The following is a 20584-nucleotide window of genomic DNA, read 5'->3' as shown; positions in this document are numbered from 1 at the left end:
AAGATAGATAGACAGACAGAAATAAAATTGTACCAACTTCTTGAGTGGTTTTACTGACACTCAGCCAACAAACATGTATATTGCTTGAATGAATAATCATTCGTATCTTTCAAAGAGGTATTTTATGCAGTTTATGTAAAATGAAGCAGTTCACCAATAAGGAGGTAAAAATGTTAACCTTCCTCTTATAGACCTAAAATCAAGGTGGCCGCTTGTAAAATTGGCTCCTTAAATCATTACAATGATTCAGACAGGAGATAAATAAGTATAGGTAATCTTTCAATACCATTCTTTATTTCAGGAATGCTTTAAAACCATCAGTGATGACTAAGACACAAATATATGTTCAACTACTAAAGACCAGCTAATAGCCAATATATTTTATTATTCCTTCCAGTTACGTAATCTTTTGTAAGCTGCAACACTAATTGTGTAGTTAATTTATTCGTAACTTGAGAATTGGAATAAAGCATACTCTGACAGTAATTAAATCTAAAAATGGAAGATATATAATTATAATTATGGGTGAAATTAAAAAAAAATTAATGTTATTTAAACATGTAAGCAAATTAAGGTTGCAAAGAAAATATTAAATGATAGGACACGATTTTTTACGATTATTGTTTTGCATAGCCGCATCTCAGTTTAAGTGATTTAGCAAAAGGAATAAAACAAGGGTTGAATGAAGAAGAGAACGTGTAGGCTTGGAATGCAAGGAAGGCAATGAATCTAAAATGGTTGCCCTGTTTGGTATGCTTAAGGTGAACGGGGTATTTCGTTGTATTCTGGCTCAGTGTTTACAATTTGTCTGAAATCGAGGAATGCGATATTAGTTTTCCTTCACCCTTAACTTTATTGTTACCTTTTCTTTTGTAAAAGAGAATATTACATTTAAAATTAAAAGCTAAATTGTAAAATTAGTTTCAACCGTTATTATTTCTTTAAGTTTTATTCGGTTTGAGAGATTCTCGATATAAGGGAAAGATATGGCAAAAATACCGTTTGAAGGAAAATATTAATAATGTGTTAGTCCACTATAATGTGTTAGTTTAGTGGACTGTCACAGCTTGGTAAACTTGACTACGATAGGGCGTATAGTAGGAGTAATGTAATGGATCAAAACTGTATTTATTGGACATGTTTATTCAGATTTATTCAGAACTCTACAAGAGTATATTAATACGAGGATGTAAGTAAGTGAAAATTTCTTTGGAATATATCTTATCTATACTAAATAGGTGTTTAAGATGTTCATTAATGGAAATTACATCTTGAAGATTGGATTAATTTGGAATAAATTCATAAACCCACAGCAATTTTTTTTTCTGAATTAGTCCTTTTATCCATACCCTATACAATGCCTGGTTCTTTGATTTCCCCTTTCCCAACAAAGGCAGTTTCCTCCTGTCGTGATATCTTTGATCTGTTGGACTCCTAGATCATGGCCTTTAATTCATTCGTTGGACATCTCGAGCCCCGAGTCTTTGCTAAAGCTCAGCCAATAAAAAGTAGATTTTTATTATTGTTATAAAATACATTTTTAAATTATTGGACTATCAAAATATGTATTTTACTTAAGAAAGTGTTAATTGTTTTAGTTTTCATTACGTTATATGACATTTCTCGTACATCATAAATTAATATGTGAGTTTGGGTTAAAATATAGAAAAGCCTCTGAAAATTATGAATGTATTGTAATGGAATCTATATATTTCATTATACAGATCCCCATATAAGCGAATCGGTCACTAGATAATTTCTCGATCTGTGAAGAAAATAAGAGTGTGGTGTTCACTGATTCAATCACTTTTCAAAATACTTTTTTTGTGTCAGTCATCAAAACATTGGTAAAATATGAGGCCATTTCCTCACTATGCACATCTATTGACAGTGTCTTTCTTTTTTTTTAATTTGAATCTCATATCTCTGCAAGCATAATATTAACATTGCAGTAGTTTCTTTCTTATCTGGTTGTTGGTCAGAGATCTCAGGAAGCTTCAAGTAATTACCTAATGAGGTTTACACAGCATTCTCCCAGATAGGTGGTCACCCAAATTATAATTTTGTGCACGTAATGTGCGTTTAAATTGGCACTTTTTTAGTAAATTTACAATTTTTCACTGTAGGACATAATTATATTGGTCTTGACCATAATTTTTCACTACACCCAATTTGTTAATGCAGAAATAAACTACATTTGCTTATAACGTATTTTTTTATTTAAAAACATAGTATAAATACAAGTAATGAAATATATAGTATTAGGTTCTCCCTCATGAAAGAGGTCTGGTCTTCGTAGGCAGAATCCATCTGTTTGACCCTGCCAATGAATCTTTTGTAACAGGGCAATCAATTGAAGATTCGATTCTATCCTGTTTCTTTCACCTCTGGTTAGTCCGGCTTTAGTTTCCACATTTGCTTCGATATTACATTCAATTACTTTGTTGACATCACATTTCACTTCTTAAAACTATTATATTCGAGAAATATGTTCATGGAAGTGTTATAAATTTATGGACCCTTCTCCTAAAATACATATTTATAAGAAATGTATAAATAGCATTTAAATTGACAGAATTAGTAATGTTTTGCCGAGTAATATGTTATACACTGTAATATGTATCCAATTAATTCAGAATAATTATTTATATTTTGTTGCAAGATATGAATAACTTTGACTTTGTTATTTTAAACACCACACACTTTCCACCAGCATTTTGTGGGGAGAGTATTTCTGATATGCGTATAAAAGCCATAATCACGTTTTGCCTTCGTTACCAGGAAATGAGGCTGAAATCTAATTTTCACTGGTACTTTGTTCGAACAATGATGGGCTGGTTAATGAACGTTCAAATTAAGAGCATACTATGAACAGTGGTTAAACTCAATTTTAATATAAGAATACTGAGCTTTATTTTTTCTGCCAGCAGAATACTTGTCCAACTATTTAACGACTTAAACATCTATAATGGTACAGAAAAGACACTTAGCTAAACATCGATATTTATTGTTTCTATGTGGGATAAACTATTTTATGACGAAAGCAACTATTATGAGAAACTGAGACGTTTGTAAAACCTGCATGGTAATGGACGCTGATATTTATTGTTTCTGTAGGGAGAATACTTATCCAGAAAAACTATTTCATAACACAAGAAACAAAATGAGAGGGGGAGAAACTTGCAAAACCTGCATGAATATTGATGCTGAGAATGATTATTTCTGCAGGGACAATACTATCCCTGAAACCATTTAATGATTCTAGCAATAATTATCATTCATTAACGAGTTAACGGTTATTATGAGACACTTACCTACATGGATACGGATGCATATTTTTATTGTTTCTGGCACTGTAGGGTGAATATTTGTCTAGAAACCATATCATGACACCAGTAACTGCTAAGGCACCCACAATACTGAGCCAGACCTCCAGGCGTAGAACCGTCATAAATTTGAAAGGGGAAGTCCGCCGCTCTGGCTTTCGAATAACTGAAAGCAAAAGATTTGCTTAACAATCACGAGTCAGGCTAGCTGTAAGTGACTGAAATGAGTCTATACCAAATTTATGATTGACACGAGCTAATAATACTGTAGTTTATCAATTTAAATGAACATCCATAATATTTTATGGTTATTAAAATGCAAAGTCAATAAATAATTTTACTCTGAAAATATGGAGATATTAAAGAAGACATAACAACAAAACTTGTTCACAATACGTTGCACGTGCTGAGATAACAGTATTATCGTGAAAATAAGTATAAAGAGTAACTTTTCCGGAAGTTTTGAAAGTAAAGTTGATGGAGATTACGAATGACTGAGAGAATGTTGTCTAGGCAGACTTTTATTGATATAAATGGGTTGAATTGATTTATCGGTTGCCAATCAAAGTCAAGCGTTTTCAAATAAAATATCTCTTTGTAAAAGTTATTAAAACTACAGTTTATATATTGTCATTTTGTTTCCCAAATTATAACCTATGTAAAATAAAATTATTAAATATACTTACAGAGCTCATAATCACTGATTATGGTTACCATTGCGGAATTATACGTATTTAATTATGTTTCCAGTCTGTAAACCACATAAAATTTACTTGCTTTAAAATCATTGATAGTCTTCTAATTGTATGACCGTTTGCAAAGGGGGCTGACAAAATTTCTCCTTTGTACATCCGTTTGTTTGTCCACACAATATCCCAAGAACTAACTAACCTTTAGACTTGACATTTTTTCATGAAGCGTAGGTAACATGGCGTTGTTAATGGTGGCGCGTCGCTGCAGAAAATTTATTTACATTATGTGGGTTACGTAACATGACATTAAATAACACTTAAAGTTTATATAAACAACTCTGTAACCACGTATATCACGTATAATCCTTCTTTTATATTATCTTTTCAGCCCAAATGAGTGGTTAATTCATTGCAGGTTGATTTTCAATAAACTTAACGACTAATCCTTTTTATTTATTTAGAGTAGATACATTCATTTAATTTACGTGATGTAAATGTCTTTTCCTGTTACATAGTTCTGAGTGGGTACCAAGCAACTAAATTATATTTAAATACAATTTAAATACATACGAACATATATGAATATATCATTCCATAAAGCAAAGGAAAGAAGTTTGTTATATTCCTTTTATATAACAAACTTTTTAAAGTGCCTTCAACGAAATATTTGTATGCCAGCAACAGTATTTTTGTGTCTCTTCGTGACATCCTAAAATATATTTCACTCTAAAAGGTCAGACATCTTACTGTTATTTCACTTCATTTTCAAAATCGAAAGTAGATGTCATCCATGGGTTACTCAAAATTAAAAATTTTCTCCAAAAGACTGAGGAATGCCAATTCTGCTTCAGCCAATTAAACACTCTAAATTGCCAGTCTTCATATATTCAATTTCTAGTTCCTTTCTTATATTAGACCCACTGATTGTGAGGTTGAATGAAGCATCTTGATCCTAAAGAAAAAATGTGTTTCTGAATTTTTAATGCACAATCTACAGTACATACGTTATTCTTTCAGGGGAGACCTTTTAATTCGGGATAGTATTTTACCACATCTGCAAATAAATTTTATAAATTTTAAACCACAGTAACTGATTTCTTTACATAATAACAAATCAGATATAAATAAAACTTACCCAATTTTTATTTGCATACTAAGGATTTAATACCAAAATAAACAGTGTATCGTAAACCATTTCAACTAATGATGATAAGATTGATACAAAAAACAATATTTTATTTACAACACGTGCTCAGGGTTACGGCCTGCAACACGATTAGCATGAAATCGACGAACTTGTTCTGATACAAGGTCCTTTATGTGGCCCTACAAGTAGAAGTCCAAGGACATGAGAGCATGGAACCGGGAAGTCCAGTGTACAGGTCGGTCCTCCTCGTCTAAACCACATCTGCGTATTATTTAGATGCTCTCGGAAAATGTGGCCAAAATGAGCTATAGCTTCAGTAAAAATCCCTTTTTTAGAAAAACATTGTTCTCAATATGGTGGTTGTTAAAAAACCAACCGAGAACAGGCCACACGATGGGGGTAACTTAGCGTGTTAAAACATGAACGTTTGGGGACTTATATGGATACGGTTTCTCCTCATGTAGAACTCTCCTCACTGTGCTTTTACAAGAACCGTATTAACAGACTGCTACTCTGCAGCTAATTGTTGGATTTTCTTCAATACGCTGTAAAATATTACGTGAAACTGCGCACTCTGACCGTCCAAGATCAGTCATGATACTTCATTTACTCTATTATGTAAAATGCTAATGTTTTAAAATTTTGGTCTTTTGTATTTGGGAAGTGTTGGACGTACATTTTTACATCCGGGCTTCTTTAAAATTACCGTGGTAGCCTTCCATAAAAGTAGTGGATATCAAAATATTCCTCTTCAGTAAAATCTTTCATTATTGTACTCCCAGTCAGTGAACTAAAATGCAACTCACCCAACTGACAGGCTACACTATTTGATATTTGATCCAATAATGGTCTATTACAATCAGCTGATTTAGTTTTAATATTTAATAGTTTATTAACGGCTAATGTGTTTGCTGGAATGTAATCAGCTTATGGTTTTAAACATCTATCTTTAGTTAGATTTAACATCAATCTTTACTTTTAGTGTTAAAAACATACTCAATCCAAAGCGATTCGATTATAAAAAAATCGAGAATAATTTTGTTCAACATCTGCTTATTTATATCTTATCCTTTTAATATTATAACATCGCATCATTTATTTGAACTATGCTAATATGAATAAAATGTTATGGTTCAAATTGCATCGTTTAGTATAAAACTTTTGTATTTTATATATATATATATATATATATATATATATATATATATATATATATAATATCATGACCTGGTTAATTATATTGATAAACTATGTCATTGATTACTTCGTTAACGTATACTTAATTTCACAAGTTCTTACTATGCAGCACTCGTTCCACATTTATGTTATATAATAATTAAGACACTAAAATCTTTGATTCAGAACAAACAATACCAATATTCCCATCTTGGGAACCACTTGAAATATATTGAAATGGAAATTTTAAAGTCTACACGGGTGTGAGATCTAATTTAGGAAATTTTAAATCTTCTCTTAGAGTTTTACTTTTTACCACCTTCTACTTTTTACTAGAATTTTATAGTAAATTCATAACAGACAATATTCCATAAACTTACAAAGTCACTAAAAGTGACGATTCTTAATCTAAAACTAAAATCGTAAAGAAACCTATTTCTACCACCTTTAACATTTTTCTAAGCTTAAAGCCTTCTGTTTGTACTTAATGAGAGCAGGTATAACAATACCAATGGATATCCCAGTCTGTTCAAAGTAAGGGGCTACAAAGTCGAGTACTTCCTCTCTCTCAGCTGTCATTGTCAGTGGTGCCACAACCAGGTCCGTCCGCTGAAAAACATTTAACTAGCATTAGGCGTTCCGTTTGTACGTAATGAGAGCAGGTATAACAATACCAATGGATATCCCAGTCTGTTCAAAGTAAGGGGCTACAAAGTCGAGTACTTCCTCTCTCTCAGCTGTCATTGTCAGTGGTGCCACAACCAGGTCCGTCCGCTGAAAAATATTTAACTAGCATTAGGCGTTCCGTTTGTACTTAATGAGAGCAGGTATAACAATACCAATGGATATCCCAGTCTGTTCAAAGTAAGGGGCTACAAAGTCGAGTACTTCCTCTCTCTCAGCTGTCATTGTCAGTGGTGCCACAACCAGGTCCGTCCGCTGAAAAATATTTAACTAGCATTAGGCGTTCCGTTTGTACTTAATGAGAGCAGGTATAACAATAGCAATGGATATCCCAGGCTGCTCAAAGTAAGGGGCTACAAAGTCGAGTACTTCCTCTCTCTCTCAGCTGTCATTGTCAGTGGTGCCACAACCAGGTCCGTCCGCTGGAAAACATTTAACTAGCATTAGGGGTTCCGTTTGTACTTAACGGGAGCAGGTATAACAATACCCATGGATATCCCAGTCTGTTCAAAGTATGGGGCTACAAAGTCGGGTACTTCCTCTCTCTCAGCTGTCATTGTCAGTGGTGCCACATCCAGGTCCGTCCGCTGAAAAACATTTAACTATCATTAGCCGTTCCATTTGCACTTGACACTGTTAGTCATGGCTATAGTTAATCATACTTGGGCATGAGATGCTATCCCTGTCGTGGTGATAGCCTTAAACACAATAAAATAAAATAATTATAGTTGAGTAAACTTGTTTTTTTATAACCGATTGAGCTAGACTGCTTCCAAAATCAGTAGGGAAAGTTAGTGTATGTTTATTTAGAAAATATATTTGCTACATTTTTTAATTATGTAAAAGAACTATAAAGATTTTTTATGGTAAAGTACCTTATAAAAATTGTGACAAAATATAATTTCTATATAATTAAATATTTAAAAGAACTCTTAAATCAAGTAAAATCACAAATGTCACAATAATGAATTATGCATCTAGATTTAACATTTGTAGACAGTTTCACAGAAATCCTATCGCACTCATCGTTATGACAGAATTTTCGGTTTCAAGTAATTTCTAAAAGATCCACCGTAATAGGGGGCTTCTGTCACATATTCCAAAAGCTTTCTTACCATACCATGCCATCTTTCCATATAAAACAGTCCATATGATGTTAAAAATTAAAACATTTTAAACGAAACTTAATTTAAACAAAATAACAAATCCCTGTATTTATAAGTTTTAAAGGTACGTACTACGTGTTTTAACATTCAAAACAAATTTAGGTAGGTTTTTATTTTACAGGTTAAAGTTATCTTTTACGATTACTTTAAACTGTTTCGGGTTCGTATAAATTTAATTAATAACAAAACTATCGTATGGGAGTTAATATGTGTGCCAATTAATCTTCAATTTAATTCATTCTGTAAGTATAGTTTAATTTTCAGCTTATAACAATTCTAAAAACTTATATGATGTTGAGTACCGTGAAATATGAGTGACATTCATAGTTTGTCTATATCTAGCTGCCTGTCTGTACGCACGATGTCTTGAACCCGAACTGACCTACAGACGAGACGTGAAAGTTTGGATGAAGCTTCATATATAAAATACCAATACCAAGTTGGACGATGGTACATGTCTTTCCATGGGATTTGGCTGAGCTTTAGAGTACATCGGTCTTATGAGTAACCAATGAAGTCGATTGGACTTGTAACATACAGATTTTAACATGTAGATGTATTTAAAGAGCAAAAAGAATGGACAAGATTTGATTCCAGCACACTCATGAGTTGTAGTACTCTCACTAGCTCATTGGAACTTTTGTTATTTAAATTCTCGTTAAGTTAAAAACTTAAAAATTTAAACTTCGATAAGTTATGAAACCTAACTTAACGACAAAAAATTGCGACAAAATCATGATATAAATACCAACTGCAGTCTTCAAATTTTGCATCAAACTTTATTTCTACATGGACAATAATGACTTATGTCATGAATTTGGCTGAGCGTCACTGAAGCCTTAGCAAGCTGACAAAATCTGTATTCCTCCTAACGACGGATGTAAAAGTTTCTATTCTTATGATGTCTGTGAGTCTAGCTGCCTGCAGAACATACAATACTTAAATGAGCTATAGACTTGAAATTTCGCAAACAATCTTAGCGAAGCTTATTACGCGGCACATGGTGTGGCGTACCTTGCTATATATCTATCACGGTGTTATGTTTCTTGGTTATTTTAAGACGATCAAAATGTATAGTTGTAAAATATCAAGTGCTTTACACAACAAATTGTTGCGTTTTGCAAATATGATTATTGTCAATCCGTCCTTAATGGTAAAGATTTGCAAGTACATTTACTTTTATTGATCTCCCATGTGCTACACCTCGAACACAAAATAAAGGAAACAATTCCAGGTAAATATTTTTTAGCTGAAAATTCGAAAGCTATGAATGAACTAAGGATTGCAGATAATTCTATAAATTTATAATCGTTTTTGAAACCAACTAAGTAGGAGAAACATTTGACCTATAACATTTGCTTTAAAGATTATCTTTCTGCGATAGACGAGTTTCAATCAGTGAATGGAACCTCAAGCGTATCAAAAGTCCTGATTCAGAACTGCTGACAAAGCCAGTGTATTCAGCATAGTGCCTTGAGGCTGGTGATATAGGATTATCAGCGGAACCCAATGTATTGTCAATACTAGGAGCATCTTTAGGGCGGCTATATTAGTTATACCGTCAAAGCAACACTTGAGTAAGTAACATGAGAAAAACCATTGAACACAAAATATAACTTAGTAGACCGTAGTATAATAAACACTTTTTCTCTTGATAACTATCAACGATTAAAATAACTGAACTTATTGACATGTTTGGCACAACTTGAAGAAAGAGGAAATATTTATTATACTCCCTCGTTTATTATAATTTATTTACAAAACCGTAATATTGTTAATTCATAACGCGGATTCCAAATTCGAGAAGTTTTTAAGTTTATTACACGAGTTCCTGTTAATAATCTAGTATTAAAACGAAATACTATTCCTATCACCTACAAAATTAAATTGTGAACGGATAATACTGTAAGAGAGCGTACTCCAGCGACTAAGTCCCCTACAAGTCCGTCCCAGGCGCGGTCCGCTCTCGGAGAACCGAAAACTCTCACTGGGTACAAGCTGGTAGTCAAAGTTCAACTCGTATGCCAGACGGTTCAGGAAGTCAAGGCAGTAGCCGCCCCATTCGTCACTTCCGGTACCGTCCTGGGTCGGTCCTGTGAGACGATATGACCAAGGGATTGCCTGAAACATAACCAATGATTGGAATAAGCGCTATGGTGAAGTGATTTTTAACTTGTCAACTCCAGTGAAAGAGGCTGTGGGTGATTTCTTAGAAATCTATGTTGTAAGCTAAGGTAAATTAAATTTAATTGAATCTGTGCTGGCACAGTTGAACATTCAGTTTTTTGTGCAAGTCAATACATATTAGTCAATATTAAGTTAACAATTAAACTTAAAATACCTAAACTTACAATAACATTTAGGTTATTTGTATACACTTGTATATATGTATATCTTATACAGGGTGGCGCGTATGTTAGTTCCTCCAGAAGAGAAATTTAAAGACGTTATAGGTTAATTAAATAAAACAATTTTAGGCAAGAAAACAAATTCATTATATAATATATTAATCATATAGCACAGAGCGCTCACTTTTTACGATTCAATTATTTTGTATTTGGCCGTATCTGTCACATATGCGTTTTAAATAAGCAAACTAACATATGATCGGAAGACCAAATACCTGTCAAACGACTTTTATTTACATTAAATTGTATAAATGGCATTAGCCTTATTTAATTTCAATATTTTATATATATATATATATATATATATATATATATATATATAACTTACATTATACCATACAATGTTATAGCAGTTGTTCGAAATGTTTACCTTTATTTTTATACAATTCTATACATTGTATACATACTTGTATACTATTGTATACACTTCATAAAACGACTGTGAACAGAATCACAAATCTTTAGCAATAAAGGTTTTTCGTTATTAACAAGTTCAAATACATTTCTAATTAGGACTCTGAATTCGTCAAGATTTTGGGGCTTTGAAGCATAAACAGCCTCTCTTTTATAATACCTAATACCACACAGTGAAAAATCACATGGGGTCAGGCGAGCGCGCAGGCCAATCAATTGTACCACGGAGACCAATCCATTTATTAAATGTGTTATTTAAAAAATCTCAAACTTGGATACCGAAATGTTCTGGAGTACCATCTTGTTGCCAGATGATCGATGAACTATTGAAAACAGGATAGTTTCTGAGCTCGTAAACTACTACTTCTTGCAGGAACCGTAAGTAACTTTCTGAGTTAACATTTCCTTGAAGAAAATAAGGACCAATCAGTGTAGTACTCGAAACATTTCCTCATACCATAACACCAGGCAACTTGGGTTCTGTTTGGATTACGTTATGAGGATTTACATCCGACCAGTACACGCAGTTATGCCGATTAACGCGCACATTTAGTTTGAAACATGCCTCATCATACCACAAAATTGATCGCAAGAAATTTGGATCAGCCTTTAAGCGGATTATTATTATTGTTGTTTCACATCCTCGTGAAGCGCTTGTACTAAAGATGGACGGTATGTCTTAAATTTGTATTGCTTTAACATTCTTTGCACGCTTCTTCTTGATATTTCTAGTTCAGCAGATGCCTTAGGAGTCAATTCACCGGGACTGGCTTCAAAAGCTTGAGCAACTGTCTGCAGGTTTTCTTCGTTGCAAATTTATCGTGGACGACCACACTTCAGGGCATTTAAAACGCTTCCTGGGTATTCAAATTTCTTACTTCACTTCCGCATATACTGTCGAGTGGATATCGCGACACCTGGATATTTACCACTTAATTCTTCATTTATTATAGCAATAGTTTTATTATGCTACCAACAGAACTGGAGGATATAAACTCGTTGATGTGTTGTAAACATTTTAAAAACACACACAAACAAATAACATATGCAAAGAGCGTCACTTTACACCAGCCACTGGAACAGATAACAATGAACTTACTCCGTATTGTCAACTTAACATTGTTACCAACCTATCGAAACAAAATATCCCAATTTATGGGGAAACTGACATATACGGCACCCTCTATATATCAAACACACAAAAGGTTTAGGAAAAGCGACAAAACATAACAATAACAATAAGCTACCTAAGAATGCGATTGGACCTACTAAATCATATCGGGATCCATCCGAGGACCTCCTGTATAATATATAAAGCTCTACCGACCAACCAGAACCATAAGTGGTTCTTTAAATGGTTTTAACCCATTTTGATTTGAATATACTGAGGAAGAGAATTAAATAATTTTAGAAAAGAGTAAAAAAGAAAATTTTTGAATAGGAATAATTTAAATTTATTTATTACAAGGTTTTTTTTGTGTCTTGTATTTTAAATGTGATCGAAAATGTCAAAATTACTTTGGTTTTGAAAAAAGTATAACATGGAAAGGTAAATTAAATGGTCTTAGCAATGTTAGAGTACCACTTGATCGTAAGAACACCCTACAAGTCTCCCGTTTGTATAATCTCGAAACTATACTCAGAGCCCTTAATAATAATAATAAAATAAGATGTTCTATACCTTGCCTCCCTTGCCTGTGCACAATCATTGAAACAGCTCTGCTTTCGATTATTTCTTTCACATTTTCGTTGGTTTTATTTCACACACTTAATACCTATACAGAATAGAACTAAAAAGAAGAAACTTAAACCTTGGATAAATTAATCACTTTGCATAAAAATAAAAAGAAGGAATTTACTTCATAAAATTATAAAAATATAAAAGAAGAGCGGAATAAGTTAAGAAATAATTATGGGTTTATTTTTATAATAAAATAAAAAACCTCCGAGTAATTAACAATTAAAAATACTATTTAAGATTTAAGAATTCATTAAAAATTAAAAGAACTAATTATATTTAAATAAATTTCACAGGTGCAAGGTTAATCCAGAGCTACTTAGACTACTGTTAATGAAATCACTGAAAAAAACGATATAAAATTATAGTGTGTTTCGAGGTGGGTTATATGACTGAGAAAGACTCTATAGTAGTGGCTAAAGAATTTAACAGTTATTTTCTCTACATAGTAGACAATTTCGATTAAGCAATACTCAACCTCTTGGGTTCTCTTCGCTGATTTTGAAAAAAAAACTATTCTCCAGCAATGAAAAACTATTTTATCGGTACCTTATTATCGCAGAATATGGAAAGTGCAATAAAATCTTTAAAAAATAATGCAGCTCTAGGAATTGATGAGACTAGTATATTTCTATTAAAACAATTGCTTGTAATATATTAGAAGTTAGGCTATAATTTTTAAAATTAATTTCAGGTTTAAGACTAGGGTTTTTTCCGGACCGTCCAAAAATTTCAGTAGTCATACCCATATACAATACTAGCTCGAATCTATGCTTTCGTGTTTTTCTTAAGTATATATTTTAGAAAACAATTTTGCTTTTTTAAGCAAAAGTTAAATAAGATTTAGAAAGCAACAAATTTTTTAGCATGAATTAATTTGGCTTTAGGGAAGAGATGAAAGTTCTTTGTTGAATTTTATAACTGATATCTATAATAGAATTAATGAAAAAATGTATCAGTGGGTTGTTTATATATAAAAAATGAATTCGATACCGTTTATCAGGATTTTTATGTTATAAATGGTTCAGTAATTATTGCTAAGTAAGTAATAAAGAAAGTGGTGTGTAAAAATAAATTCCCAAATTAGTGAAATGGGAATAATAAAGCAAATGGTTCCTCAATAATTAGTGCTAGGAGCATCCTTTTTCATAATTTATGTAAATGATCTATGTAATGCTAGATATCAAGATAAAGTTACTTAATTTGCCGATGACACAGCCTTTTACTACATTGGTAGAAGTTGGGATCTGATTCCATCAGCAATTGAAAACTATCTTAAGGCAATTCAATGGTGGGTTACCATTATTAATATGCTGTTAAGTGGAGAAAAACCAAGTACGTACATTTTAATTTGAAGAAGAACATCACCTTTTATGATAATCTGGAATATAAGTGTACTGATTGTCTTTTTTACCAGGGAGTTTGCGGGACAAGTATGTGCTGTTGTAGAAAAAATGGAATCCAAAAAATATTTAGGAATTCAAATTGACGATAGAATCTAGTGGGAAATTAATATTAATAAATGTTTAAATCAATTTAATCTACATTTTTAAATACTTTTATTTTTAATAGGTATGTGTAATGAGATCTTGTTACAAATGTTACATATTTATATATATATATATATATATATATATATATATATATATATATATATATATATAAAATTTCAATAAACATTGAATCACAAAAAGTACTTGCTCCGTATTATATATATACTATAATATATATATAATTTGAATATAGTATATTAAATGTGGAAAACTTTTTAGGGAGGGACATATTTTACAAACATTAAGCGATTTTACATTCTTCAAAAACATTTCATAAGATTAATATCCTTTATAAATAAAACTGAGTGTTCACTTCCTCTTTTTGAAAATTTAAAAATACTTCCATTACAGTATATGTTTATTTTTTAGTGTAATGAGGCATTTTTATAACATGCCTCGTGATAATAAATGAATAAAAACATCAACTTAGGAATAGAAAAGCATTGTTTGACCCAAAACCTTGTACAACCACTTTTACAAAATCCTACCTATAATTTTACTGCATCTAGAATTTCTAATAAATTACTAGACGTTATGAAAACTTTAAAAATTTAAAATATATTATTAAAACGACTTAAGCAATGGTTATTTAGAATAGAAGAGATTGAATCACTGCTTGGAATTCCTGGATGAAGCAAGTTAAAGGTAGCCTATAAAAGTATACATTACATTTGGAGTAAGTTATTGTTACTTAATAATGGTGTAATTTATTATATTTTTATACCCTTAATGACAGTTATATTCTTATTTTTACAAGCGATTATTGCATTTTACATCATATGATACAATTGAAGCATATAAAATATGTGTTTTGTTTTATTTCAGTTTTTGAGCGAACTTAAAATTCTTACAGCTTAACATGCAAACCTTTCGGATGTAGTTACACTTCATTCTACTAAAAGTAGGTTGTGGAGTTGGAAAATGAGATCTATATTGGTAAATAAATACTAGTTGTAATTCCCAGAAATAGTTCCTGTGTCCATAGTCCCTCCCAAAGATTATTTAACCGTACGTACTATTTTAAAAGAAGTTGAATGAACGTTTTTCTAACAAAAAATCCTATATGCCTTAACAAACAATAGTTTTGTAAGTGGTTTAGCAGTTTTTATTCACAACCTGCTTCCTGTTACCTGTATAACTCCCACCATGAAGAACCTTTTGACGGGAACTATCAGGTAGCTTATATTTAGGGTCAAACCGTCCTCCACAGACCAAGAGCCAATTCTGTCCCCTTGAAGCGTTGTGTTCACATCGAAGGTTATCCTTGGAACTATACTGGTCTCTGGGGAACTCAACGCGGCAAGGGTGGGATGCGTAGATAGAGTCTGAAAGAAACTCCTATGTATTAATATAAGCATACATTAAAATGTTGCAATTTTAAATTAGCTTTTTGTCCTTAAATTTATAGTTTAGTTTGAAGAAAGCTATTTCACGATTTATTTTGAAACTGGCTATATAAAACTTTACAAGAGTCCGGCTAAACACAGTGTGTTTACTTTATCAGACCTAACCCGCTCGCAATATTGCACCATCAGCTTGAATACAGTCCGAGCTGATATTACAATATTTGAATAAAGATTCCAGTGTCCATCAATATCCATAGATCACTGAAATGCTTCGGTCATTCAACGACTGGATGCCAACTAAGGTTTCATGTCTTTACTAATTGCATTTCACAGATATTCAAAGACCCTTAACAGAAGGGTGTTAACAGAAGAATCTCAACAGCTTCTTACGATGCTACATCATATTTTTACCTTAATTTTTAAATTACTAGTAACACAGATGGAATATTAAGTGAAAAGATTGAACAGAAGTCAAGAAAAGAAGGAGGGTTGTGTAGTAAAACGGTTCTATATAATAAAAACATTACGGAATAATTGAATCATTATTAGAAGTGATACAGCTCTTCTTTACTAATTCAACTGACTTCATGAGGCATCTGTAGTGTCTGGCATTTATTCTAATACTAATAATTAAATCCATGTGGCTTTTAGCCTACATAATATCTGTAAGTTTCAAAAGTTGCTTAAGTACACGTAACATTGTCATGATCTATCATGTGGCCAAAATGACTTTTGCATCAGCATTGAATAAAACCCTGCAGGTTGTAATTTAAGTTCATTTTCCCAGTACTAATAGTCTATTTCATTTTCATATTATCTTGATTCCTGCTTTTAACCCGTATCAGCCTATATAATAGAGAAAGAAACTCTATGTGCAAGGAGTTAACATCTTCCTATGTCCATATGGCTGTTACGAGTTAAAAAGAGAAGGTTAATTTGGATAAGACTAACTCAACCCAGACGGCTCTAATTTTGATAAACAGTCTACTAATATGCTGATGAGACATAAGACATCCTGATTATCTATTTAAACCCACCAATTAAACTGTAAAATGGTTTTTATCCTCTCTTTCAAGAAGTAAATAGATTTTCTCTCGTCTTGACAGAAATATATCAAAGTTTGTTGTTTTGTTATTCAGGGAATAAACACATTGCATTGTGCAAGTTAATTACTTATTTGAATAAAACATGGCAATCTCAAGTCAGAACAATAAAGAAACAATCAAAATATTTCATAGATTCTAAGCCACTCTACCGGAAAAAAATATGAAAAATTACTTTACATTAGGCTTTAAATTATAGCCAGATAACTCTTCATATCTTTTTATTTCACAAAATATCTGATTTAAAGATGAAAGTTTTATCTATAAATTCTAATTATAATCTGATTATTCCTGGTTATTTCGTTTGTTTTAATGTGTAATTTAAAACTACAAAGACAGAGTAAAAGATTATTTTGTGTGTTGTTTAGTTTTAATGCTTAGTCCACGAAAAGAAACGAACATCTTTTTGTGAATCAGTAAAATTACAATTATAAATATTAAAGATGACTGCAGAGCTTCAAAAGTAGTAGCTATAGATCTTTAATAAGATTAAAATTGTTGACTTAGTCACGCTTCTTTTTCATACTAACGGGAGTTGTTTCTTAAAAGAATGTTCAAGTAATACACACTTCAAACAATGAAAACCGAATTAAATTTCATCGAGTAATTTTATGATTAAAAAAAATAACAAACATCTACAATTTTTTATTTAAATCATTCTCATAAAACGGAATGCAACCTATCACATTTACTTTAAGGATAATCAGTGCAACTAAAATCAAAAGGTGTTTCTCCATAACGATGATATTGTCGGTCGGGTTGATTCAATATTAAATTAATATCCAGATAACCTTTCTCTTAGTGCTGCGTCTGGAATCTGACGCTGTAACGGTCTTACATATGAAGCGTAATCTGGTTGAAGAGGTATCTTACTGTGTCATCAGGTGTATAATTAAAAAATACAAGTCTGTGACAGTGTCAGATTCCAGACACTGCACTAAGAAGAAGGTGACTGCAGGTAAACTCTACATTGAATCAAACTACGATACATGAAGAAAACTCGTTTTAGCCCACCATGCTTAAAGATCGTGTCTAGAAATATTAAAGTCACACTCAAATTCACACATCATATCCAATACGCTTAGTGTATAAGTTAGTATAAGAGAGTTTTAATCATTGTGATTAGTTTTAAGAGATGATCAACATGTTTCACCTTCCATGAGATATTTTATAGAAGAACGTATAGTTGCTGAATTACTTGATTTAGGAGTTGGTAGAAACTGCTCCTGGTATCATTACTGGCTGTGGCTGACGAATCACACATATACACCAAGGGAGTATCAGGGTAACGTGCATCTTGTAGTATAGACGTCAGTAGTTGCTCGGCTTGACTTACTGTGATATTCTTCATCTAAACAACACACCTGATTAATATACACAACGAAAAAAACCTATGTAACTATCAGTTACCCACGGCTTTGCACACCATTTTTGATGCTAGAAAACTAAAACATCATCGGCGTGTAATATTTTAATTACATTTCAAGCACTCTTGTGATAAGTTATGGTAATTAGAGAACATTTTGATCCTCCCGGCCAATTCCCGAATAATTGTGTTTCAAGTTCAAAGAAGTATTTTGAGGCTCTAAAGTCGGAAATCGAAAATTTTTTTATATCCACCAATGAATTAAATTGAATATCTCCGCAAAATGATACAATCATTGATAGTACAGTTCTAGTGATTTCAGTAATACTTGTAATATTTTAGACTAGTGTGCAGGTATATAAATTTTAATTACTAATCTTTTTAGTAAAAGCTTTTATAATGAAATATGATAGAGTCCTGGGATCATGATTTTAAAATGGAAATATGTTTATATCGAGTAGATCTCTCTTGACTCCCTGCGCTCATTTGTTTTCTCTAAACAGAGAGAATGGTTCGTTATGTAACATTTATGCCCGATCTCTGATTTTTGTTCCTCCAGCTGCTATAAATATGACATCCTGCAATGTCAAAGGAAACTAATTTCGAGTATCCAAAAAACTCAATTGTTTTAATTATAGTCAGGTAATACTACTGTCATAGCTATTGCAGCACACTACGGCATATGATATTTTGTTCATGCAAATTCAAAATTGTGTAATATTTTTTTGATGTGTAGTAAGTCGGGTTAAAATATGTCCATATATTATTCTAATAATTCTTAATCATGCTAAATTTCTTAATCTAAGCTTTACATTTTGTGTGATTGAGTATCAAACATTATAACTTACAAATGTGCAAACACTATTCTTTATAAACTTTAACAGTTATAATATTAATAGGATTTTGTTGTCACAATGCTATATTAATACCACATTTATATATGCATATAGTATGTAAATTAATAATACATTTTTATTTCATAATTAATATAACAAACAGTATCCTTTTTACCTCTTAAATGCTATATCCAAATCCGTAAGTGGTGATTATTTCAAAGATTTGCATTTCCTAAAAAATAAATGTTTTTGGAAAGTATTGAGGGCATAGTATCAAAATATGTACTTTTAAAGTGAGAATACTACACCATGGCCAAAGTAGAATAAAGTAAAAATGCATAAATGTAGTTTTCTGTAGGAACGTTTTAGTGTTTTCTCATTTTAAAAAAAATCTAAGAGCTTATTCAGTTATTCCATACTTAAGGGTTTTAGCTCAAATTTACCTCTGGTTATTCAGTTATTCCATACTTAAGGGCTTTAGCTCAAATTTACCTCTGGTTATTCAGTTATTCCATACTTAAGGGTTTTAGCTCAAATTTACCTCTGGTTATTCAGTTATTCCATACTTAAGGGTTTTAGCTCAAATTTACCTCTGGTTATTCAGTTGTTCCATACATAAGGGTTTTAGCTCAAATTTACCTCTGGTTATTCAGTTATTCCATACTTAAAGGTTTTAGCTCAAATTTACCTCTGGTTATTCATGTTATTCCATACTTAAGGGTTTTAGCTCAAATTTACCTCTGGTTGGTTATTCATGTTATTCGACAACAGCGTATAATCTGGCCAATCTTCCTCTCAGTCAATTCTGGAATTAGCTACTGTTGTTATCCTCCAGCCATCAAGGTCAGATTTAAAGCTGAACCTAGTATAACTGTAAACCTCTACTCCAGGCTAGCACAAGACTAGTGTAAGGCTACTCTCGTTCAACTGTCAAAGATTGCTGGAATTCTAAATTATTATTTTTATTAAGAAATACTCTTATAATGTTCTCTATTCACAAGAAACACGTGGAACTTATTTCCAAACTAACAGATTTCAACTACAAAACGAGAAATATTGTTTAAATAAACTACAATATTTTTATAATATATTTTAATTAATATCAATTTTTTGTGAATTTCCAACGAAATAAAAATAATTTACTGAAACTACAATTTACCCAGTTTAATTGTATTATGAACTATTCATGAATGTTTTGTTGCAAGTATTACTTATTTGTAACTATAATTTATTGAACATGTAATTTCCTAAAGTCAGTGCATGACTGGAAGCGCAGTGAAAGTGACAAACCTATTTCCATTTCTTATTCATTATCACATAACACGTGTGTAGCATTATAAGTCAATCAGAATTAAAGGTAATCCATAAAAAAATAACTTTGTAGTACATAATACACTTTTGTTACAATTTTATAAAAAGGAAATGTAACAGAAATTCGGCAGATCGACAGGCAAACTTCATGTAATATAAATTACGTGTTCATGTAAAAAATAACCGTGTCACATACAGCATCCATAACTAAGCGACCGCCATAACTTATATGACATCTTTCAATTACCTGAGCTGTAGAATTCGATGCCTTTATTCTAAGTAGCAACTAATACTTAAAAACACGAATCTTATCACTGA

The 20584-nt window shown here is 31.8% G+C and overlaps 1 protein-coding gene across 1 annotated transcript in view; it reads right to left on the bottom strand.

The window, feature by feature from the left end:
• The window catches only part of LOC124360984 (glutamate receptor ionotropic, kainate 2), a 63358-nt gene that overhangs the window by 27933 nt on the left and 14841 nt on the right, over positions 1-20584 (bottom strand). Inside the window, 6 exon segments of the mRNA XM_046815020.1 lie at positions 3315-3492; positions 7181-7280; positions 10111-10174; positions 10176-10312; positions 15435-15629; positions 17952-18104. Coding sequence (XP_046670976.1) covers positions 3315-3492; positions 7181-7280; positions 10111-10174; positions 10176-10312; positions 15435-15629; positions 17952-18104 — 827 coding nt within the window.

Source organism: Homalodisca vitripennis, chromosome 4 (genome assembly GCF_021130785.1).
Source record: "Homalodisca vitripennis isolate AUS2020 chromosome 4, UT_GWSS_2.1, whole genome shotgun sequence".
In the NCBI taxonomy this organism is placed as follows: domain Eukaryota; kingdom Metazoa; phylum Arthropoda; class Insecta; order Hemiptera; family Cicadellidae; genus Homalodisca; species Homalodisca vitripennis.
The sequence above is the reverse complement of the archived record's forward strand: the minus strand, read 5'-3'. Positions and strand labels throughout refer to the sequence as shown.